Here is a 26,097-nt window from a genome sequence, read left to right as displayed (position 1 = left end):
GAACCCCACGCGGGAGAAGATCCCCATCAAGGCCCGGCCTACCACGGGGGCCGTCACGGTGCGGAGAGGGATGGCTTCGGGGTAGCGGGTGGCATGGTCCACCAGGACGAGGATGAACCGGTGGCCCTGGGCGGTCTTGGGGTCCAGCGGTCCCACGATGTCGATTCCTACCCGCTCAAAAGGGGTACTGACGACGGGGAAGGGTTGTAGCGGAGCCTTGCGCTTCCCCCCACTCTTTCCGCTGGCCTGGCACGTGAGGCAGGACTTGCAGTGGGCCTCCACATTCGCTCGCATCTTGGGCCAATAGAAGTGGGTGACGAGTCGCTGGTAGGTCTTATGTTGACCTAAGTGTCCGGCCAGGGGTACATCATGGACAAGGCCCAGGAGGAGACTTCGGAAGCGCAGGGGTACCACCAGTACTCGGGCCGATCCCAACTCGGCCGACTTCTGTTCGCTGTACAGGAGGCCGTTTTCCCAGTATACCCAGTGGGTGCCGGTCCGGTTGCCTGCTGCTTGGGCCTCGGCCTGTTGTCGGGGTCCAATGAGGGACGGGCAGGTGGATTGTTCTTGGCAGAATTCTTCTCGGGAGGGGCCTCCTTCGCAGTGCCACTGGGCCATTTCCGGCAGGTCCCCGAGCTCGGTCAGGGGTTCAGGGTCGGAAGGCACGGACCCCTCGTCGGGAACGGTCGCTTCGTCCGGAAGGGGGTCGTTGGGCGAGCGTGGCGCATCCTGGACCTCGGGGATGGTGGCGGTGCTCCGCGGCATGGCCTCTTCCCCCTCGGAGGAAGGCACTCAGAGTCATCGAGCGCGTGGTGGCGCATACCCATTCGGGTAGGCCCATCATCTCGAGATGGGCTCTTCGTTCCACTTGTCCCCATGGGGAATTCTCAAGGTCGTTGCCCAGGAGGCAGTCCACGGGCTGGGAGGTTCGGACCGCCACTTTTAACTTGCCGGTGACTCCCCCCCCCATTCGAAGGGAACTAGGGCCATCCGGCAGAGGCTCTCGGAATTGTCTGATGATATGACGGGACAAAAGGCGCCGGGCAGGATCTGATCTTCGGAGACCAGGTGACAATGAACCGCCATGACACTCGCCCCCGTGTCCCGGAGGCCCTCGACGCGGTGACCGTTGACCGTCACCTGCTGTCGGTACTTCTTCGTGTTGGCGGGCAGGGACGTTCCGGGGACTATCTCCCGGTCCCCTAGGGAGACCAAGGCCATGGCGGCTGGTTCCCATTCTTCGGAGTCTTCCATCTCTTCCCCCAGGGCTACGGAGGCCATTTGTCGAGCCGGCGGGGTTGTTGTGGCGGCTCGCTGGTACATGGGACATTGAGGGTCGCTGGCATAGTGTCCGGTCTGTTGGCAGCGGAAACAGGTGATCCTCACGCGGGGCCCCGGCCTCCCTGGTGGCCCGGTGCTGGCTGGAGGTGGAGCTGGAAAGGGTGGAGGTTGTCCTCTGGGGGGGGCTGAGCGGGGATCCCCCCGGAAGTTCCCTTGGCCGGCCTGGATTCCCTCCGCCCCTCTGGCGGGGGGGTCCCTGACTGTGGCGACCGTAGTCTCCCATGGGACCCCGGGAGGCCCGGGTGTTTACCCACCGGTCAGCCTCAACGGACAGTTTGAGGGTCTGTGAGTTTACTGTCCAGGAGGTGCTGGCGCAGCTCTACAAAGCAATTAGCGGACAAGTGTTTCCATGCGATTAGGTCGAACAGCTCCTCAAAGGTGGAGACCTTGCTGCCCTTGATCCACCCGTCCAAGGCCCGGCTGTAAAAGTTCACGTATTCCACCCAGGTGGTACCGGGTATCTTCTTGCAGTCTCTAAACCGTTGCCGGTACACTTCAGGGGTGAGCCCATATCTGGCTACTAGGGCCTCTTTCATGTGACTGTAGGAGTTCATCACCGTGGAGGGCAGGTACAGCAGGGTATCTCTCCCCTCGCTCAGGAACCGGCCCCACAGCCCAGCCCCCCAGTCTTTCTGCGGGACTCTGTGGGAGGTCATGGCGACTTCGTAGGCTTTGAACCATTGCTGGATGTCGTCGTTCTTATAGTATTCCTTCACCACATCTTTGGGGATGTGGACCTTTGGTTCCACGGTGGAGGAGAGGGGTTGGGTTTCCGAGGGTCTGGCCTCCGCGTTCTTAGCCTTGAGCTCGATCTCTTTCAGGCTACGTTCGTGCTCCAGTTGGAGTTTTCTTTCTTCGTGTTCTCTTTGTCGTTTCTTTTCCTCGAGTTCTCCTTGTAGGCGTAACTATTCTACCGCCAGCTTCTTTTCGGACAGTTTTAGCTCTCCTTCGATTTTTAATTTTGCTAGTTCTAGTTCGTGGTTGCGACCTCTTTCTCGGTCCGCTAGTTCCTCTGGGGATAGGCCCCCCTCGGGGGCACCGTTCCTCCCCGGGATGCTTCGTGGTTCGTTAGGAGGCTCTCCTTCTGTTTGTGTCCGGGGAGTTCCCGCCTCGACCCAGGTTTTTAATGCTCCCTGGAAGTCCTCTTTCGTGCTTAGTCCGGTGGTAGCGATTCCAAGGTTTTTGCAAAATTGTTTCAGTTCTCGGTGCGTATAAGATTCCAACTGGTCCTCTCGGAATGTCGTGCTCGGGTTGGTGCCTGCGGCACCTAGGGAAGTTTCTCCTTCCATTTCTTCTGGGTAGTGCGTTAGCCGTCTACTGCACGATCTCTAGGTGTTGGCTCAGATCCCATCGCTGCCACCAAATGTTGGAAAGCGTTCCCCGGGGAGGCTGCGGAATACGTTCCTGACCACCCGGAGGCCCACCTTTCCCAGAGTTAGGCCGAGCAAGAGCGGGGAGGCCCTTCCTGGAAGGGTCTCGTACCTAGGATCGCACACGCTGCACTTACTCTCTTCAGATAGAGGGACACCACACAGTAATTCTTTGCAAGACAATAGACTTTATCGTTGGTTGTCAGGGATCTTTATGATCCGGAAGGCAGGAGCAGAATTAGTGCCACAAGCGGCAGCGATCTCGTGATGAGGGGTAAGGGGTAGCGGGACAGTCTTCAGTGTCTCTGCGGAGGATCCGGCGCACAGCTCTCAATCCTCGAGCTGAGGGGATGTTGCTTCTCTCGGCAATCTCTGCTGATCCTCTTGGAGGAGCGGGCCGCGAGTCACTCAGCAGGCACCGGAGGTTTGTAGTTCGAGGAGCCGCGACGGCGTCAGCAGGGCTCAGATGGTTCAGAGTTCGGGGAGCCGCGACAGCGTCAGCACGGCTCAGATGGTTCGGAGTTCGGGGAGCCGCGACAGCGTCAGCAGGGCTCAGATGGTTCAGAGTTCTTCGGTTCGGGGAGCGATCGAGCCGCGACCAGGTCAGCAGGCTCTCGTCAGTCCAGGTCTTCTCTGCCTCCCGTCCCTTCCGCACCCCCTGTTATACTTCCCCTCCTCTTTGAAGTCCGAAGTCCTCGCCGAAAGGGGTCTGGGTGCCTGGGGCGGTGTGTCGGGGCTTCCTGTCACTCGGCCCTTTGATCTGTTCAGGTGGGTCCGGGAGGGACTCCAGACGCCCAGCAGGCGAGGCGGCCGCTCACCGGGGGCCTAGTGGTCGATCGAAACCTCCCTCGGGGAAGAGACCAGAGGTGTGACAGGGTCGGCGCCTCTCGGTCTGGTTTGGGGGGTTTCGCTCTCCCTTGGCCGGGCATGCGTGTTGGGGATCTGGCCGGCCCTCGGGATGTTGGGCCATGGGGGCCGGAAGTCTGTGACATCGAGGATCGGTGCGGTTGCAGGGTAGCTTGCTGGTTGGGAGGGCAAACGCCACGAGGCCGGTCTCACAGTTAGCAAGAGGGGAACTGTGGAAATATGGATTTTTCTGGTCAGTTATGTCCCCTATCTTGGACCCCAACGGTTCTATGTACATGTCACAAGTACATGTATGTTCCCTCCAGTTCCAGTTATGAAGACGCAAATACATGTGCGTCCACCGTCAACATGTCCTCTGTCAGATCCGCCATGAATAAGCCGGATATTCCATTCCTAAATATGAAAGGCCACCGGCTTTATATGGTTCACTTATGCCATTTTACAGTCTAGGCAAGTAGGCCCTGATTCTGTCATCAAACTCCTCTTGCTTTCTGCCTCTGAAACCTCGAGTCTGAGCCTGCATCTGTGACCATGAACTTTGTCTCATTCTCTGCGCGGCTCCCGAAGCCTGACATCAGCCTATTCTCTGCCAAGAACTGTATTTCACCTTCGAATTATCTGCTTCCCCCTCAGCCGATGCATTCCTGCCTAGTAGTTTAAGTAAACATTCTTCCAGTTACCGAGCAAAAGGCTCGGCTTCTCTGCCCTTATGCAAGTAATTCATAGTCCTGTTACTATGGAAGATTCCTGCCCTCGCATTTAGTGTAGACACTTAGACGCTTGTACACGCACGCACAGTCAGTATAGAATAGATTCTGTCCGAGAGTCCTTCTTTTTGTGGATAACATAGTTCTTTAAACATAGGATGTTAGATATGATTTGGGATTAGGTTGACTTGACCCCCCAGACTTTTTGTCTCCACATGTAGAGCTAAATGTCAAGTCCCCTTCACCCCCTAGTTGCACGTCAATTACACGTCATACTGCTGCGCGCGCATCTATGCCAAGTATTATCTTATAGATCCACCTATATGTGACATCATAACCAATTATGTTCCTTTTTACTCCTTATTACACCCATTTTTGGTTACGCAGATAAATCGTCATTTTCCTTATCAATTGTTACGCCTACTGCATTCGCTTCATTGTAATGTATGATCTATAAAAGTCATTTCATGTCAATAATGTATGTACTTCACTTCCTGAACCCCCGTGGTGATGGAACTTGGAGCAACCGATTATAATCGATCACTGGAATAAAGCCCATTCCGAACCTCTAATACCACGGATTCTGCCTCTCATTTTACTGAGCTATTTTATTATGTTTCTGTATCAAATTAAGTCCAGGTAAAGGAATTTTATTTACCACATGAATGGCGCCCGAACAGGGACACTTTCTCATCTCACGCGCCGGCGGTGAGTTGCAGGCCCGGTCTCCTGCCACAGCTGGACGGACAATAACGCGTACCAGCAGGATTTCCTGTATCTCCCTCCGGTCAAGCGGGGGCGACTGAGGCTGCGATCAACACCCAGACGAGGCGGTGAGAAGTGCGAAGTATCCCGACCAGAGCCTAGCTGAGAGAGCAAGATCCGAGGTATACAGAGACCCACCAGTTCGAAGTCAAGCCCAGTTTCCGACGAGTCGAGTCGAGTCCAGTCCGGTTCAAGTTCAAGTTACCGAGGCCTTCCGTTTCCGAAGCTACCCGGTGAGTACCATTACTGGGGAGGCATTTCTGACGTGCACATAGGTTGTGCCGGTCAAGACGGGTTTGGGTACACAAATCCGGTCTGCACTGTTTTAGCAGTGTATCTGTACTGTTTAGCAGTATATCAAGTATTCCGAAGTATCTAGTTATTGTCAAGAATTAAGCTTGGTGATTAGTTATGCAGACGATCATCATTGTTGGTTATTTTAAAGGGTAGAAAAATGTTTAATGTTTAATGTTTAATGTGTTAAACGTCCTGCATATTGTGGTATGAATGGTTGTTCATTATTGTGCTTTTGTATTAAGTGTGTTCAAGATTAAGTATCGGATCAGTTGCCAATATGCCGCTCTTTTCGAAATTAAGACAGATCACTACTAGAAAAGGGGTTCTCGAAGAAGCCGTCCCTATTCCTCCTAGGGACACTCCAGGGCACTTCATGTATCACAAACATGGCTTAGACGCTATATTATTTCTTGATTTATGGGTAGACTACACCAAGGGATTACCAGAAAGTCAGAGGTGGCCCGCAGCGGGAACCTGGGATGCAGAGTGCATCATGAAAGTCGAGGAAGAGTTATGGAAAAGGAAAGTCAGACAGTCACAGAAAGACGCCGTTGAGTTATGGCGTAAAGAATCTCATAGACGCACAGAAAAAGCACGTAGACAGGAAGAAAAGAATAAAGAGAGTTCAAATAAAGTTCGAGAGAATCTATTAATTGAGGAAGGTATCCGAGTGAAGTCAGAACAAGTAGATAGGCAAAGAAATGCCCTTATGAATGGTATGTATCCCCTTCTGGCCGAAGGATTACCTAAGGCTACTCCAGAGATACCGAAAGACTTGCCACCCCCATTATTCCCAATCAAGGTACATCCTAAGGGGCATCCTAGAACCGCAGAAGATGTTTTTCTTTCCTCATATTTAGATGACGCAGCTCCAGAGTATGCTAATTCCGCCCCACATAGACCGCATACCAGGGAGGTCCAACGCCAAGATCCAGTACCCGTATCCCTACAGCAACAAATCGAGTCACAAGTTCCGGCAAGCACATCTGTTTCTGCATCCGCTCCTACAGCTACTTCTATAGCTGTGTCCACACCTGTAGTTGCTGTGTCACGTTCAACGAATCCTTTTACACCCGACACCCCAGATGGGGCCACGGGAGGTGCTACCAATATTTTTTCTACGCCACCCAGAATAAATAAACTTACTTTTCAAGAGTCAGCACATTCACGTACACCCAAACTCATAAGTGCCCGTACGCTGAAGGAACTTCTTATAGATTGCAGATATGACCCTGTGCCCGGTAAAGAGGACGAAATGACCCTGGCATCATTGCGTATCAGACGAGCCGCAGTGTATTTAGGGAAGTTACCAGGAATGACTGCGCATCTAGATAAAATATATCATTTTGTCCAAACAGGGCGAGATCCAGAATGTATTAACAGAGCTATGGAATACCAGAAAGTAGAGATACAGGGGGAACTGTTACGTTTCCTCATAAATTGTGTGATCAGAAATCAAGACCGACCGGGGGTAGACCCGGAAGCAATGCAAATTCTTACCAGATGGAGCCAGAATATATCAGAAGGTAGACATGATAAACAAAATTGTATAATAGCCATGTGCCGAAAGATCCGTAAAGAAATAGAACGCCTACACGAAGAGAGATTAGAGGTAGACGAGTTCGAACAAAGCGAGGAAGAAGGGTCAGGACTGCCTACAGGACAGTCAGACACCATAGCCTATGTAGGTAGAGGAAGATCTTGTAATAGTAATAGATGTCTTACTGACTCGATACGTCCGATATGTCCAGATAATAACAGGAATTTCCAAATACCTATAATTAATATAAGGTCTAACGAGCATTCGTTCCAAACCGCCGACAAACTACTCCGAGAACGAAGGGGTTATCATTTTCTCGATTCTATGGATGAACAAGATTTAGCCAGGGCAGCTGTCCATTGGGTGGACAGTCCCGGAAAATATAGTGATGATACAGTAGTACGCACATTTTTGAATCTCACCCCAGATGAACAGAGGTTAGTTGGGATTTATATGATTCAACAACTCATTATACTATATCGGAGTCAGCGTTCGGACCCTGGTCCCTTACCTGACATATTGACTGAATTGCTTATGAATAAATGGAGAGGTGCAAGTACTAAATTAATTAAAGAAATTCTAGAATCAAGAAAGCAGTATATTCTTTGTATGCGCAGAGCATGTCTCATTGCCCGTCAAGGAAAGAACCACGTATCACATGGATAGACAGAATCCCTTACGAGAAGTGCACCCAATAAAGGGCGAGGACAACGAGTTTAAGCGCGTATTTGTATATACGCCCATATCGAAAATAGAATTGTTACAAATGAAGAAAGTGGTACCCAGTCATGACAAAGACCCAGCGGGTTTTCACCGAGAAATTAAAGACATGTTACTCATGGGAGAGTATACCTATCCCGACATTATGACAATATTAAAGGTATTGATGCCTGCTGGCATTTATGAGAAACTCAAGGAAAAGGAGTGGGAGGTAGGAGACCAAAAGATAGAATGGTCAGTGTTAGAAGCGGAAGAAAAGGCCCGAACTGCAGGAGCAGGACTTGGGGATAAAACTAAAGCACTACCAGGTTTATTAGTACAGGTACTGCCACGTTTATTAACTACGAAAAAGGAAGATTGGGGTACAATTTCAGCCTGTAAACAGAAGCAAGATGAAGACACTAGTGATTACTATGCCCGATTTGAAAAATGTTTTGGTATAAATAGTGGCATAAAAGCAAGTAGCGAATCATACCCACATCTGTTTGTGACAAAAATAGTGGAAAATGCCCTGCCCCCAGTAAAGAATAGAGTATTAAAATTCGAGAGTACCTGGCAAGGTAACACTCCATCACAAATGTTACAAATGTTACAGTACCATCACAATAGAATTAGAGAGGAACAAGAACATGAACACAGACGCATGAAAGACACGAAAATGAAAATGCTAGTTTCCCAGACAGTTCCAGCTGAAGGACATAAAAAGGGTATGACATTCCGATTCAGCAGGACCTGTAAAAGGGACATGCAATTATTGTAAAAAGCCAGGTCATTACGTACACGACTGTCCAGTTTTAAAACATAATATCGCCATAGGTAAAACACAAGAAAGACCACGGCCATTTAGACAAGAGCAAAATGAACAAGGAGCTCCGCAGCATGCCCAGGCCACGCCAGCCGCACAACAGCCAATACAGTTTGTGCCAGCTGCACCACCGTTGCCTGTTGCTGCCACACAGACAACAACACGACAAATGTATCAGACCGCCCAGTATGAATATCCTGAGTATCAGCGTTACGCATGAACTAGCCTAGAGAGGGAAGTTGACTTACCCCTTATCGAGATTCCTGTAGATCAAGAAGGACCTTATGTACATAGTGAATTATTAGGCCAAGATAGAAAATTTTTACTCGATACAGGGGCAAGTCGAACAACTATAAAACGTAGTGAAGTTCCAGGGGCACCCCTCTCAGGCTCTCAGAATATTTCCCTTGGTTTTTCAGGAAAACCTATTGTTAATGAAGTATCACAGCCTCTTCCACTTACGATAGGACCTCTGACCCGAACTACAGATTTATTGCTTACTAAATCATGTCCAGAAAACTTGCTCGGGATAAAAACACTGAAAGCTCTAGGAGCCATAATATGTTGTTCTCCGGAAGGAGTAAGGTTGTTTTTACGTGATTTTAAAGGTCACTATGTGTCTAGAGACATGGATCCCCGACTGCAGACTTTACCTACACATCTATGGGCACAAGGCCCTACTGATGTTGGTTGCATGAATATTACACCATATAGAGTCACATTAAAGGCAGGAGTGGTGCTACCACGAATGCGACAATACAAGTTACCACCAGATGCTGTAGTGGCTTTACTACAAATCATTGACGAGCTCATTGCCCAAGGAGTAGTTGTGGAAACAGACTCCAATGTATGTAATTCACCGATAATTCCGATTCTTAAACGAACAGATCCAAAGGCCCCGCCAGTATATCGATTGGTTATTGATCTGCGCGAGTTAAACAAATGCATTGTGCCACAATTTCCTGTGGTCCCAGATATCTCGTCATTACTGACAGCCATTGATTCCGAAGCAACATTCTTTACTGTAATTGATCTCAAGAATGCTTTTTTCAGCGTCCCAATAGATCCGGAAAGCCAATATTTGTTCGGATTTAGTTTAAATGGACGTAGCTTTAAATTCGCACGCGCACCTCAAGGATTTACAGAAAGCCCCAGCATCTATAGCCAAGCACTGAAACGAGAACTCGACAGTATCCACATGCCAGTTAACACTGCTCTGCTCCAATACGTCGATGATCTGCTGATCACCGCGAGAAGCGAACCGGAATGTGAAAAAGCATCACTGACAGTTTTAAAATTTCTAGCCGAAAAGGGGCACAAGGTGTCCCCTTCTAAGCTGCAATTTTGTGTCCAGCGAGTTGTTTATCTTGGACACTCGCTGTCCAAGGAGGGAAGGCAGCTTACACCCGACCGCATTCAGTTAATAGCTAACATGCCAATACCCAAGACACAAAAGGAGGTGCGGGCTTTCATAGGCCTCACTTCATATTGTAGGCAGTGGATCCCTCAGTATGCATTTCTAGCAAAACCACTCATTCAGTTGACAACACAGGAGGCAGCCACATCGACTGTTCTCCCTTGGACTTAGGAACATACACAAGCTTTTGAAAGCCTAAAGAAAGCTTTATGTCAAGCACCTGTTTTAGCAACGCCATGTTACAGAAAACAGTTTACACTCTTTGTTACAGAACGCGAAGGTACTGCCTTGTCAGTACTCACACAGGAACAAGCAGGAGCACACAAACCATGTGCTTATTTTTCTAGTACATTAGATCCCGTAGCTCAGGCTTTGCCTGCATGCCTGAAATCAGTAGCAGCGACAGCTTTAGCAATCAGACAAAGCGATGCCATAGTGTTAGGACATCCATTGACAGTTCAAGTACCACACGCAGTAGAGGTTCTTGTAAATAGAACACAAACACAACACTTGACTATAGCGCGACTTACAGGGTACGAGCTTACATTGTTTCAGCCACATATAGAAATCAGACGCTGTAACACATTGAATCCTGCCACACTTTTGCCAGTAATCGGAACAGACCCACTAGCTCATGACTGTATTGAAGTTATTACTATAACGACAAAACCCAGACAAGACTTAACCGATGTCCCATTGTCAGATCCAGACCTAACATTGTATGTAGATGGTTCATGTATGAGAACAAATACAGGAGAGTTAGTGGCTGCTTACGCAGTCACCACAGATACTAAAGTCATTGAAACTAATCGTATAAATACTTTGTCAGCTCAAGCCGCAGAGCTCATCGCTCTGACACAAGCCTGTATTCAAGCCACGAATAAAAAAGTCAACATATACACTGATTCACGTTATGCATTCGGAGTTGTACATGACTTCGGCGTGCTGTGGCGAGAGAGAGGTTATTTAACTTCCCACGGTGCCCACATTCAGCACGGACCCCTCATTCATGCCTTATTAGATGCAATACATCTACCCACTGCAATATCAATTATGAAATGTAAGGCTCATACGAAGGTTACTAATATCATTTCCCAAGGCAATGATCTAGCCGACAGGACAGCTAAACAGACTGCTCAAACTCAAACATCCGACATGACAAAGACAATAGTCCCGATGCCGACACATTGCATGACAGTTAAAGATCCTACCCTTGACGTAATTGACATACAGACACATGCTACACCAGACGAAATAAAGAAATGGACTGAATTAGGAGGGATTCAAACGGACCAAGGATGGATGATGAAGGAAAAGTCTGTATGGTTCCTTCCTGATTCAATGGTCCAAGTTATAATTAACACTATACATAGTCCAGCACATCTAGGAGAAAAGGCTATGCTAGACAGCATTCAACACATTTGGTTCAATAAACATTTACGAGCAGCAGCCAAACAAAAGGTCCGTACCTGTATGATCTGTTGTCAGTTCAACCCAGGAAAAAGCGTTCCCGTAGAACAGGGTGGATTTCATCCTCCTAATCACCCTTTTGAAGCCCTCCAGATGGACTATATCCAGATGGAACGATGTCGAGGATTCAAATATGTTCTCGTAGTTGTCTGCGCTCTGTCCCGTTGGACAGAGGCATACCCGGTTTCAGATTATACTGCCCCGACTACTGCCAAACAGTTGGTTCGAGAATTCTTCCCACGATACGGTTTACCACGTGTTGTCTACTCAGATAACGGCCAGCCGTTCTCATCCGAATTAATGAAACATGTTTCACTTCTGTTAGGATATCAGTGGAAATTCCACTGTGTCCGACACCCCGAGGCAGCAGGTCTCGTAGAAAGACATAATCAGATACTGAAAATCAGATTGTCCAAAATATGCAGAGAGAAAGGTGTCGACTGGATAGTAGCGTTACCAGTTGCACTCTTTTACATGAGAATGGTAGCACACTCTCGAACAGGGCTATCCCCGTATGAGGTGATCTTCGGTAGACCACCAAATATGTGGGGGACGCCTGTACCACGCAAAATAACTGATGTTGACTGTAATATGCTGACAGATTACTTGGCTTCCTTGATGTCTGCACTACAATCTTGTCGTTCACAGGTAGCTGCAGCCTTTCCCGACAACACTGAGGTGAAACCCCATGACGTAGTCCCGGGTGATCTCGTATTTGTGAGAAATTTCGACCGAAAGACTCAGCTGGAGCCCAGGTGGAAGACACCCAAGTTGGTTTTGCTGACCACAAGGACAGCCGTGAAGATCGAGGGCCGCAAGGGCTGGATTCATTCAAGTCATATCAAGAAATTTCATGGACTATCCTCGGATATAGACATTGTGCCCTGCACTCCCCCACAGACTGATTCAAAACTTCCTTTGGTTGAAAAGACTGAAACCGAACTCTATAAAGTAAAATTGAGGCCTAGAACGTCAGACAATTTGATTGTTTAAGTCCTCTCCAAGGTGAAGCGGTTGAATTTGTCTCTGACATGTATCCTCTAGACCTGAATCATGGACAGTCGCGGAAAATGTTGAAACGACAGGCGTATTGTAAATCACTGCGTAGCCATTGCATAGTGACATTAATAATTTTGTTTTTCTTGAGTCTTTTAATAATTACTGCAAGTATATTGTTGCACATATATTACCCTATTTCTAGACATGTTTATAATGTTACTGCTGAACATTCTTTTAGTGACTTACCTCCGCATGAATTGTCTTATAGACTTGCGCTGCGCAATAACACTTTCATTAGTATGTTACATCATTCCCATCAGACTAGTAATGCCACCAATTGTTGGGTGTGTGGTCGGCTCCCTCCCTATCAGAATTATGAAGGAGTCCTGCCTTTCTTTCCACACCCATTTACACATAATGGCTCCTGTGGAGCATGGTTTAGTTTAATCAATTCCATAGACTCAGACACAGCAGTTTACCAAGATCATTGGGTATGGGGAAACCTGAACCTAGTTTTACTCAAGGTCTGCTACCCTGACAAGGAGGGTCGCCCCAAAAGAACAGGAACTGATCTAGAAAATGAAGTATATGGATTAGGTAATTTTACACCTAATCTCATGATTCTAAATGTCGAATCCGAAGTTGAACTAGTCTTACCCACCATGTCAGTATTCCCAGCGAAGGGTGAATTGTGTGTAAGAAAGGTTGGTTCCATACATATGGGCCATAGTAAATGCACTACTATAGTAGAATTCAGTGATCAAGGCAAATCTTCATTTAGAGCTTATCGCCACTCCTACTTTATATGTGGTCAGACTGCATATATGCGTCTACCTCTAGATTGGGATGGTACCTGCTACATTGCATTTCTTTTGCCACCTGTTTTCCTAGCTCCTCCTGATTATTACAGAAATATTCATTTAGTACACAACAGAGAGCGGAGAGATCTCCCAATTGTCGATTATACTGAGACGGCATGGGACAAGTATGTAGATTTCAATAAAGGCATCTTTCCTTATATAGGTACTGTTACTAATAGTAAACTGATATGTAGATTAACTAGAACCCTTGAAGCAGTAGTGAATGAGACTATTTCCGCCTTAGGCAATTTAACAGAAGAACAGTCTGCTATGCGGATTGTTGTGCTTCAAAATCGTCTTGTCCTTGACGTCATCCTGGCTGATAGGGGCGGAGCTTGTAGGGTCATCGGATCAAGCTGCTGCGTATTCATACCAGAAAATTCGCCATCAGTATATAAAGCCATAACTCGCCTTCATAAGATTGTAAACCAGATACACCAGAACCCAGGCACCTGGACTTGGTCCAGTTGGTTTTGGAGTGTGATATCAGCCTGGGGATGGAGAGTTCTATCCTTCCTAGGTATTGGCCTTCTCATACTATTCAGTTGCTGTCTATGTCTACAATGTGGACCAGCGATCTGTGGTCTGTGTACCACATCGTGTATTCCACCACCAAGATTTCATTCGTCACGGAAGAAGAAAGAACAACAAATGATGCTATATGAACAGATCAATGGATTAATGAAGATTGATATCTCTTGACGGGCAAGTAGGGGACAAGGAGGGAATGTGGAAATATGGATTTTTCTGGTCAGTTATGTCCCCTATCTTGGACCCCAACGGTTCTATGTACATGTCACAAGTACATGTATGTTCCCTCCAGTTCCAGTTATGAAGACGCAAATACATGTGCGTCCACCGTCAACATGTCCTCTGTCAGATCCGCCATGAATAGGCCGGATATTCCATTCCTAAATATGAAAGGCCACCGGCTTTATATGGTTCACTTATGCCATTTTACAGTCTAGGCAAGTAGGCCCTGATTCTGTCATCAAACTCCTCTTGCTTTCTGCCTCTGAAACCTCGAGTCTGAGCCTGCATCTGTGACCATGAACTTTGTCTCATTCTCTGCGCGGCTCCCGAAGCCTGACATCAGCCTATTCTCTGCCAAGAACTGTATTTCACCTTCGAATTATCTGCTTCCCCCTCAGCCGATGCATTCCTGCCTAGTAGTTTAAGTAAACATTCTTCCAGTTACCGAGCAAAAGGCTCGGCTTCTCTGCCCTTATGCAAGTAATTCATAGTCCTGTTACTATGGAAGATTCCTGCCCTCGCATTTAGTGTAGACACTTAGACGCTTGTACACGCACGCACAGTCAGTATAGAATAGATTCTGTCCGAGAGTCCTTCTTTTTGTGGATAACATAGTTCTTTAAACATAGGATGTTAGATATGATTTGGGATTAGGTTGACTTGACCCCCCAGACTTTTTGTCTCCACATGTAGAGCTAAATGTCAAGTCCCCTTCACCCCCTAGTTGCACGTCAATTACACGTCATACTGCTGCGCGCGCATCTATGCCAAGTATTATCTTATAGATCCACCTATATGTGACATCATAACCAATTATGTTCCTTTTTACTCCTTATTACACCCATTTTTGGTTACGCAGATAAATCGTCATTTTCCTTATCAATTGTTACGCCTACTGCATTCGCTTCATTGTAATGTATGATCTATAAAAGTCATTTCATGTCAATAATGTATGTACTTCACTTCCTGAACCCCCGTGGTGATGGAACTTGGAGCAACCGATTATAATCGATCACTGGAATAAAGCCCATTCCGAACCTCTAATACCACGGATTCTGCCTCTCATTTTACTGAGCTATTTTATTATGTTTCTGTATCAAATTAAGTCCAGGTAAAGGAATTTTATTTACCACAGAACGATCCAACATGGGATGGAAACATGTCTGACCAAGGCACTCACTCCACACGCTAACCTACAGGAACCTGTGGTAACCAGCCAGGACCACGGGGACAAGGGAGGGCTCTGCTCAGAGTACAACCCCCCCCCCCTCCACACTCGGCCGAAGGATGGAAGGAGGTGTGATTCGAACCACAAAGATACCAGTTCAGGCACTGCCTACCGGGTGTTGAAATGTCGGTTCAATCTGTGCTGAAAGCTGATGGAGTGCGGCGTGAGAGGGGCAGGCAGGACGGGCCACGAGCTGCAGAGTTCCTGCTGCTGGACTCTGATAGAAGTGACACCAGCAGGGTAACTGGTGCAAGGAGATGGCATGGCACGAATCAAACAAAACATGGACACGGACGGGTGGGCAGCAGGTGGGCTGCAGGTGGTCTGCAGGTGGGCTGCAGGTGGTCTGCAGGTGGTCTGCAGGTGGTCTGCAGGTGGTCTGCAGGCAGGCGGTCTGCAGGCGGTCTGCAGGTGGGCAGCCGGCAGACAGCAGGTGGTCTGCAGGTGGGCAGCAGGTGCTCTGCAGGTGGGCAGCAGGTGGGCTGCAGGCGGTCTGCAGGCGGGCAGCAGGTGGGCTGCAGGCGGTCTGCAGGCGGGCAGCAGGCAGACAGCCGGTGGCCTGCAGGTGGTCTGCAGGTGGGCAGCAGGTGGGCAGCAGGCGGGCTGCAGGCGGGCAGCAGGCGGGCTGCAGGCGGGCAGCAGGCAGGCAGCAGGCAGGCAGCAGGCGGCAGCAGGAGGCAGCAGGAGGGCAGCAGGCGGACAGCAGGCGGGCAGCAGGCGGGCAGCAGGTGGGCAGCAGGCGGGCAGCAGGTGGTCTGCAGGTCGTTCCTAGAAGCCCTTGGGTACCATTCATTTAAGGGGAGTGCATGAGGGGGGCGTAAACTGTCCCAACCTCTCTCTGAAAATAAATTACCAGCCCGACACAGATTCAAACACATGTACTTGGCCGAACAAAAAAACCCACATCAGTGTTGTGTAGGGCAGACCCTGGATTGTCCTGGATGGTGTGGGGAGGAGGGCGGTCTGGAAATAACTTGTCGGATCAGCTCCATCAGGCGAGGAGGCAGAGCAGGCGCTCGGAGGGGAGGGGCACAGCCATGGCAGGGGAGGGATGGAGACAGTTGGGGGGTTCGATCCCACCGGTACAGCCGAGTCCGCTGGTCTACACCTCCTACAGCGACCCTAAACGCAACAGCAAAGTGTCTTCATTCTTGTATTTCCTTATATTAGGAATATTAAAACCACTGGTGCCCCCGAGGCAGGGAGGGCGGGGTGGAAGTGTGAACGCTGCTTGTACAATCATCTGCAAACTTGCGATGCACAGAGATGCATGTTCAGAAGGAAAGCTTTACACAAGTCCGAACAGATACACCCAGGAGAGGCAGCAACCCTTACTAACAGACCGGCTGTTCCCAAACAGCGTGAAGCTGTTATTCAAAGCCTCTCATGCCAGACTCTGCTCTGGGGTGTGCCTGGGCTGCTTTCACTCGCTGTTTATCGGCTGCGACTAGTCATGTAAGAAAATACAGTCATGAAGACACGTCCTGTTATGTTTTAAATATGTGTATGCATTTGTTACTCCACAATAATCTCAGGTACGGACTGTATCCTGTGGTTCCAGTGCGAAGAGAAGCCCGGCCCCCGTCCGGACCCACACAGCCACACACCCGTTTAATGAACACCCCCTTCAGGGCACAGCATGGCGCCTCCTGCCAAGCCCTGGCAGTGCGGGGACGAGCTGGTACCAGAGACATACCTGAACAGCGATTAAAGTCCATGTACAAGAGCCCGTGTCCATCCGATGGATGTCGTTGGAGAAGCAGTCAGCCTGTGGGACAGAAGGACGGACAGGTTACAGGAGGAACAGCACGCGTGAAGGCTGAAGACAGTTCAACATGCCACACTCTGGGGACTCCATACTGGCAACATTTGGAGACATTAGAAGTGTCGGGAGCAGGCTCGACCCCCTGACATGAGACATCGGCCTGTTCTTAGGGTCCTGGGACAGGCTGCATTCACGGAGTTCTACGAGTCATGGGTTCTGGGGCTTACCACCGATGTCCGGGAGCAATCCAGCATGAACCTGCAGCCATTACAGACCCAAAGGGCCCTCTTTCCACAAGTCCTCCTAGAGGGGGAGGGGGATGCTCAAGAGGGCTTCCAGGTCAGCCCTACACATAACAGTACACAGCCCACCCCTACACCCCGCCCCAACTGGTGACTGGGCCTTCATTCACACCTCGGACATGCAGGGCAGAGAGGCTGAGGACACCAAACCAGCCGGAATAGAGGCGTGCTATGAACTCGAGCGCACTCACAGCTCTTACACAGTGAGAGCTAAAGTCAACCATTGGCACCCGCAAAGAATGCTATCCTACAGGGGAGGGTCAGGGTCAGAGGTCAGCGATGCAAGACCCCTGCACTGCCAACCTCCTGCTTCATCATTCGAGCTGAGCAGGTACCATTTGCAGTTCAAGGAAACTGGCACCAGTCCTCTGGGAGGTCTTCCAATGGAGATGTGCCCTGTAGCACATAGGCGTGTGCACCATTCATGCCATTTGCTTCTGCATAATATCTGCATAATAACGTGACATTTCACGGCGATTACGTGAAAATCCATTAAATGCAAATCCATCATTTAGCTCTAAATGTGGCACAAAATGCGTCCTCGTGTAAATGTTCTGACGCGATGACACATTTTGCACAAACACAAGTGCCACAAACAGCCACTGCATGTTGGTTCTTCTTATCCCCATTCTCCTGCGCTATGTCCTGCTGCGAACGGCGGCGGCGTGATGACGCAACGCGGCAGAACAGCAGGATTCGACTCATTCTGGGTGACCTGAAAGGAAACGCTTACTTACAGTAGCAGTAGTTTTGCGGCTTGAAGAATTCTCTGAATTCACATGCTGTGCATTATTCCGCCATCTAGTGGTTGGGTCCAGAATAGTCGTCTTTTTTTTTTTCTTTTCTTCTAGTTTTCAGCAGCAACCACCATTTGGTGCCAGGTACGTCCCCTGTGTGACATCAGACGGCGTTTTGGCGGTCGTTGGGCGTGGTAGCTATCTTTAAATTCTTTTGAGGTCTCGCCTGAGCCAGCGCTTTAGCGCTGCTCTGGCGAGAGCTTTAGTAAGCGGGATTTGGAAGTGCAGACTAGTGCTTTTCAGGCTTCCAAATACAGCGCATGTGCGCCGGGCGCGCGCACCATTTGTCAGCCTGCCTGATCACTTTCGCGGCCGCTTTGATGTTCTCAGTGAGCCGCGCGGCCACTGAGAACATCAAAGCGGCCGCGAAAGTGCTCACCATTTGCCACCCCCTCCCTTATCCCACTTCCTGCTTGTTATTTTATACTTGCCTCGTTCCTCCTTTGTAGCCCTTTTTGTTTGTTTTATTTCTTTCTGCAGTCTGGCTCTCTTATCTTTTAGAAGGCCAGTAACTTCACCAAAGGGTAACGTAAAGTTCACTTAAAGCTAAACTCAAACACGTTCACAAATTTCTTCACTGTAAATGCATTTTCCAAGGAGCATGTTACGTTTTTTAAAGTTCTGCTAATAATTTTGTCCTCTTTGTGCAGCTGGTCAGTCTCAAGCACCTCCGTTGCTCCCTCACCCCGCCGACTAACCATTGTCCCCCCCCCCCCCCACCGTCTCCTTTGTTGCTCTCCAACACCTAGTGGCACTGCTTTTCCCCTTTCCTCCATGTGCTACTGCTCCCCTTCCTCCTCGCACTGCTGCTAGCCCTCCTCATCGCACTGCCCCCACTTCTCTTCTCCCTCGTCAACACACTACTGACCCTCTCTTGTTTATTCACATTTCATTTCTTTTCAAAAACTTCGCCAACCTCCCATAACTGCCCTTCTTCAGCTTTCCTTCTTCCTATACCTGATTGTTCTTTTTTCTGCACCGTCGTAAGACCCCGTCCCCTCCCCCTCCCTGACATTCAGCGCCCCTCCTATTGTTTTTTTTTTTGCAGAGTATTATAAAGCGCGAGCTTGACCCTAATCCAATCAGGTATCAGAGCGCTTTACATAGCACCAGTTGGTTCATGATTTTGACTTCTCGACTCGCTGAAAAGCGTTCTACTCCAGGGGACATGACTGTGATGTTCCCTTCCACCACCATTTATTGTACTGTTTGTGTTGGACCTCACAGCACTCACTATTCAAACTTGTGACCCAATAACTACTCTGGCACTTTTTAATAAAGTTTAAAAAAATAAGTACCAGCAGCCTGAAGGCACCGCGGCTCCATCTGAGGGTGCTAAATGAACATAGCATGACAATATATTCACTCATCACATAGGAATATTACCCACCAACCCCACACACCTCTCTTTAGCTTATAACATAGGACAGGGAGGTAGGCTATTGCTACTGGCATATACTTGCATTTCGTGAGTCTATACAAGGAGTACAACTGCGTTGGGGAATAATAACACTTGCTATGCAATCGGATAGGTACATTAATGTAGCAGAAGTTTTGGGATCGCCATGCTATAAACAAGTGGTTGGCGCTGTGAAACTAGAGAATGTAGTGCCTTGGTTGGTACAGAGTCTGTTAGTGTTAAGAGCCTATTAAAGTTTGAGCTATTGGTGTTGCATTATTTAGCAATGCCAATAGCTCAAACTTTAATAATGTGAGACCTATTGCTTTGCAAATGCTGGTTTCTGTTCTTAGTTTGTAGACCTTTAGATGGTCATTTGAGATAAATATTGGAACTTGTTTCCCCACCTATTTGTATTCATCATGGGGGAGGCCGGGTGGGTTGCATGTGATTCCAGAAAATTCTTCAAGCTGCAAAACTACTCCTACTAGTAAGTAACCATTTTGTTTTGCAGCGTGGATCCTTTTCTGGATTCACATGCAGTGCATCAGATTACGTAGCGGTTTCTCCCATCTTGGGGAGGCTGTGGTAAGAGGAAGACTTTGCGTACAGGTGTTGAAGTACTCTGTCCTATTTGGGCTTCCTTATTCATTGGTATGTTCAAATAATGTTTGATAAATGTGTGTGGTGATGCCCATGTAGCTGGTGCACATTAACCATAATGCCAGGGTTGCTCCCTTCTTCCAAGTGGAGTGAACTGTTGGTCGTCCCGTTAATTCTTCGCTAACGGTGGCGTAGCATAGCTGGATGGTTTGGACTATCCATCGCCAGATTGCAGCTGTTGGTATGTAGTAGGCAACAAACAACGGTTTGGATTTGCGTGTTTGTTCCGTTCTCCGAGGCTCATACAGTAGCACTCTCCTTACGTCCAGGGAATGGAGCCTTCTTTCTCCATCAGTCTTTGGGTTTTTGCAGAAAACCAGGAGGAGAATATTTTGATCTAAGTGGTATTTGGACACCACTTTTGGCAGGAATTGTGGGTTTGTTTTTAAAATAACCTTGTCCTAGTGAATTTGCATTTATGGTTCCTGTATGGTTAATGCTTGTAACTCGCTCTCCGTAAGGATGTAATAGGAATGAGAAATGCTGTTTTTAAAACCATGTGTTTGAGTCCTGCTGTATGCATGGGCTCAAAAGGTTTTGCCATAAGTTGTGTGAGCACGGAGTTTAGACTCCACATGGGCACTGGAGTGGTGGAGTGGTTCTAGGGGGAGCAATTATTTTAGGATGACATATTAATATGAAATATTATGAAATAGAGCACTCATCGGACAACAATTTGCCTACAACCCCCAACTGGGCCGGCTACATAAATCAAGTGCATAGTAACGGACAGTCCCTGGAGTGTAAACCAGGAGATCTCAGGGTGAAGGGGAAGTACAAAGCATGTCGCCTACACCAAATTGGGCCGGCCGTGTAAAGGGACACTCACAAGGGAGGGACATGTCACCGAAATTCAATTAACCCAGTGGGGGCTATCAACTCTCATGCCTTCACTGTGCTGAATGCAGTAGATACATAGCGTTGCACTATAGAATGAAGACAAATTAACATAAAATAACTAACAAAAGTGAACAAGAACCCCCCCCTTACCCATCCCCCACCTCTCTCCTTCAGAAGATGCCCACCTGGGTGTGAGCATTTGTTACGGAAGCCAAAATTTTTCAGGGAAGCCACGCAGCGGTGACCCAACAACTCCCTAAGCAGACGGAACCAATTTAAGGATATGTAAACATGCCAGGCAGTTAAAGTTTCTGAATTCCTTAGACAAGATAGTAATGACAGGGGACCATATTTTCACGTGGGTTGAGGGGTCTGTGCTAAGCGGCATCGACAGCCGTTCCATGCCCAATACTGTCCAGAGTTGGTGGAGCCATTGCCGGGGGTCAGGGATTTTAATCGAGCCCCATTGTGCCGAAAGGATCCTATGAGCAGCATTGAGGGCCATCGCCATCTGTCGGCCCCTAATGGACCGCAGTGGGTAGGTGAGAGTGTTGGGAAGCCCCAAGAGTGTGTACGCAGGGAAGCAAGGGATTTCTGTCTGGAAGGCACCGTCCGGGTCGTCTAATACTTGCTCCCAAAATCTCGTAAGCTGGGGGCAGTTCCAAAGCAGGTGAATTAGTGAATGGGGTTTCCACATCCCCACCAACACTGTCCATCACAGAGTGCATTCCACTTTTGCATGCGTGTAGGGGTATAATACCAGTAGGTCATTTTGTGAGTGGTTTTAGTGTGGGCCGTGTTGAATGTTGTGTGGTGAGACCTGTACACTATGCCCCCTACACTCTTTATCAGAGAGGTCACCTCCCAGTTCTGCCTCCCTATGTCTTTGACCAGGCGTCTTGTGTGTGTGGAGTTGTCATTAAAAAGCGGTAAATTTCAGAGAGGTGTTTCTTGTCTCATTTTAGAAACAACCATTTCTCGAAAGGGGTCATGGGCCTGCGTGTCTTGGGGAGTACATTGGTACCAAGTACCCAGTGAGTGAGTCAAGTGTGCGTGACCCTTTCTTGTTCCCGACAATGAGTATTGGGATTTGAGCTCGTCAAAGGGAATAATACTAGTGCAGTCTAAGAGGCAGCCCACCCTCTTGCACCCACCTGCCAACCAGCGCTTTGCTACCTGGGGCGACGATCCCGGTGGGAATTCTTGGTTGGCGAACAGTGGGGTCAACGGTGAGGGAAATGTAGAGAGACCAACTCGGTACACCACCTTGTCCCAGACCTTGAGAGTAGTGCTCATGACCAGGGACGAGTATAGCCCCAAGCTCTGTCAGCTTGCGGAAGCCAGGCCTCCCTCCAAATGTGTGAGCCCGCAACCGTTGGGTCCATAAAGACCCAGTGCTTTTTGGTCATGGGACAGTTCCATTTTACCAGAAATCTAAGTTGGGCGGCTTTGTAATACCGCAGGACATTGGGAACCGCTAGGCCACCCTCCAGCTTTGTGCGTTGTATTAGTTGATTCTGTAGTCTAGGTTTCGTCCCACCCCAGATGAAGCATTCTATGCTCTGCTGGAGCCGCTGTAGTTCTCCGGGAGGGGGCGGACGCGCTTGGAAGACGGATAGGGCCCTCAGGAGTACATTAATTTTTTCTGTGGCAATCCTAGCCAGCCACGATAAAAGCAGCCGCGGCCACCGAGCTAGGTCTTTACGGATCGTGGCTCTGAGGTTGGAGAAGTTAGTCCTGGCAGTTTTGGGAGCCTCTGCTCCAACACTATGCCCAAATACGGGAGCGCTGCCTCCACCCATTGAAACTCATACCGTGCACGGAGAACATGTTCTGTGTCCGGAAGGGTGGTGAGATTCAGAATTTGCGATTTGGACAAGTTCATCTTGAAGCCTGACACTGCCCCCAAAAGCTTCAAGTTCAGAGATGATCGTCGCTAGCGAGGAAAGGGACTGAGCGATGGAAAGAATAATGTCACCAGGATAGAGGCTGATGAGATGCCGATCCACCCCAAACTGAATGCCAGCTGCCTCGGGGTTATCCCATAGCCTCGGAACAAAGGCTTTCCTAAAAATGGCAAACAGGAGTGGGGAAAGCAGGCAGCCATGCCTGGAGCCCCGTTCCACTCGCAACCCCTCTGAGCTTACCCCGTACACCCGAACCGTTGCCCTGGGCGCACTGTATATACTACAAATCCAGTTCAAGAACTGGTCTCCCAACCCAAAGTGATTAAGGGTCGCAAACAAATAAGGCCTGTGCACCCTGTCGAATGCCTTCTCTGCATCCACTGCCAGCAAGAGGGCCTCTTCTCAGGATCCTTGAACTGTCAATGAGGTGACACAGACGCTTGGTATTGTCCCGACACTGACGTGCGGGGATAAACCCGGCTTGATCTGGGTCGATCAAGCCCGGCATCGGGGGTTGCGGCGATGTGCCTTACTGCCGGTACTCAGCTTCGCATCAACATTAGATTCAAGCGAGCCTGATGAAGAATGCTTGTTTCCAGTCCAGGGAGGACCTGGCTTGGCAGTTCGGGCTGGACTGATTTGCATATGGCGGGGCCAAACTGGGGTGGTGTGGTGAGAAAAAGAATGATGGATTTAACCCAGATCCTTGTGACTGGGGCTGAATGTTTGCATTGTCCAGCCATCCGTCCATCAATTGTTTCTTTTGCATATGTTGCACCAACATTAAGCACGGATATCGGGCGGTATGAACTGCAAAGCTCAGGATCTTTCCCTGGTTTCGGGATCACTGAGATGGATGCTTGCACCATAGTTTCGGTTAGCAATCTGGTCTCTGCAAAGGAATTGAAGAGTCCGGTCAGGAAGGGAGCCAGTTCTTTGCAAAAAGTCTTGTAAAAGATTGCGCTGAAGCCGCCCGGGCCCGGAGCTTGCATGGGCTTTAGTCTGGCGAGTGCGGCAATCACCTCTTCAATCCTATTGGGTTGGTTGAGCACGTCAAGACTCCTGCGGTGGCAGTGGGGCGATCGCAGCCACCTGGAGGTAGGGAAGTGGATCAGGGACCGCTAGGTGATCTTTCGTGTATAGGGTTGTATAAAATGCCCGGAACTCCGCCGCTACATCTGTGGCGTCATATGCTATCATGCCTGAACGTGTTTGAAGGGCTTCAACTGTGTTGGCATGCTGGGTGCTGCGTAGGTAGTGAGCTAGCATCCACCCCCTTTGTTGGAGCCTACGTGGAATTTGTGTTTGAGGCGACGCATGGTATATTCTGTCCTATCAAGATTAAGGCATTTAAGCTGAAGCTGTGCCTATTCTAATTCGCCCCAGACTCGAGAAGCGCTTGTACGTTTGAGTATGGACTCAAGTTCTAATACAGTTTTCCCGAACTCCTCTCTTTTGCCACTTCTGAGTTTGTTTTCATGTTCTGATTGCGCAAAGAGGGCACCCCTGGTAACTAACTTAAGGGCTTCCCAGACTGAGGAAAGCGGGACCGCCCCCGGGTCATTTACTAACAGGTAGTCAGAAATCACTTGTCTAATTGAGGACACTGTCAGGTGAGTGCAGCAAGGTTTCGCATAAGCACCACCGGGTCGTTGGGAGATGCGTGTGGGAACAGAGTAAGTGAGAGTAATAGCTGCATGGTCAAGGAGGGAGCATGGTTCAATGGAAGAGTCTGTGGTGAGCTCCCATGCCGCGGGGGAGGCCAGGAAGTGGTCCAGTCGGGCATAGGTCCTATGGGCTGCAGTAAAGAACGTACAGTCCCATTTCACCAGGTGATGCAGGAGCCAAACATCATTTAACCCACAGTCGGAAAACCAGGCCAGCCCCTCCGGGGTGAAAGCCCCCGTCTGTCCTGTCCGCTGTGCAGAGCGATCTAAACCCCCATCCATAAGTAAATTGAAGCCACCACCTATGAAAAGAACCTGGTCTGGGGACTGGTGCACCCCTGTAAGCGCTTTAGTTAGAAAGGCCTCTTGACGTTCATTGGGGGGCATAAAGCGAGGCAACAGTGAAGTGGAGCGCCCCCAGCTGAACCCGTATAGCCAGTGCGCAGCCCTTTATTTCGAAGCAGGAACCTAGGACTGGCCCTCGAAAGCGGTGAGACAAAAGAACTGCTACTCCACCCTTCTTTCCCCTTTCAGATGTCCAGAACTGCAGTGGGAACTTCCTAAAGTGCATTCTGTGGGTGTCTTGTGCTAAAAGGTGCATGTCCTGGAGCAGACAGATGCCCTCTTGTGAGTGCTCCAAGAGGGAGAGAATGGTCACTATTTTGGTGGGATTGTTAAGGCCTTTTACATTAATGCTAAGTCGTTTGACCTCCATAGGGTGGACAAGAAGGAAAGCTACGCTGGAGCAGGAAGGTAAGCCTAGGGGCTAGCTGGGCAGACCCCGGGGGCTCAAGAGAAAAGGTGAAGGTAACCGCAACCTTATTCACAAACATTTCCAGTCGGAAGAAGAGCTCCAGAACACTACCATGCACTTAGACACCAACAAACATTGCTGATATTTTGGGATGTCTCCTACCACCATGCACTCCAGACACCAACAAACACTGCGGATATTATGGGATGCCTCCCACCACCTTGCACTCCAGACACCAACAAACACTGCTGATATCATGGGATGCCTCCTACCACCATGCACTCCAGACACCAACAAACACTGCGGATATTATGGGATGCCTCCCACCACCTTGCACCCCCAGACGCCAAACACTGCTGATATTATGGGATGCCTCCTACCACCATGCACCCCCAGACGCCAGACACTGCGGATATTATGGGATACCTCCTACCACCATGCACCCCCAGACGCCAAACACTGCTGATATTATGGGATGCCTCCTACCACCATGCACTTCCAGGCACCAACAAACACTGCTATTATGGGATGCCTCCTACCACCATGCACTCCCAGATGCCAACAAACACTACTGAGATTAAGGGAAGCCTCCTACCACCATGCACTCCCAGACGCCAAACACTGCTGATATTATGGGATGCCTGATACCACCATGCACTCCCAGACGCCAACAAACACTGCTGATATCATGGGATCCCTCCTACCACCATGCACTCCCAGATGCCAACAAACACTGCTGAAATTATGGAATGCCTCCACCACCATGCCTCCACCACCATGCACTCCCAGATGCCAACAAACACTGCTGATATCATGGGATACCTCCTACCACCATGCACTCCCAGACGCCAACAAACACTGCTG

The 26,097-nt window shown here is 49.2% G+C and overlaps 1 protein-coding gene across 8 annotated transcripts in view; it reads right to left on the bottom strand.

The window, feature by feature from the left end:
• KLHDC3 (kelch domain containing 3) overlaps positions 1–26,097 on the bottom strand; it is a 445,816-nt gene that overhangs the window by 285,135 nt on the left and 134,584 nt on the right. For 6 of the 8 annotated variants that reach the window (XR_014962883.1, XM_085610129.1, XM_085610135.1 and 3 more), the window contains exon 5: positions 16,836–16,907. The exons of the other annotated variants lie outside the window; for them this stretch is intronic. Coding sequence is in view for 5 of the 6 variants with exons in the window: in XM_085610129.1 (XP_085466255.1) it covers positions 16,836–16,907 (72 nt within the window). In the remaining variant the exon portion in view is untranslated. The remainder of the gene's footprint in view (positions 1–16,835; positions 16,908–26,097) is intronic. 8 annotated transcript variants of the gene reach the window in all.

The sequence above is a fragment of the Triturus cristatus genome, chromosome 6, assembly GCF_964204655.1.
Source record: "Triturus cristatus chromosome 6, aTriCri1.1, whole genome shotgun sequence".
Lineage (NCBI taxonomy): Eukaryota > Metazoa > Chordata > Amphibia > Caudata > Salamandridae > Triturus > Triturus cristatus.
This window is presented reverse-complemented; position numbering and strand designations above follow the sequence as displayed.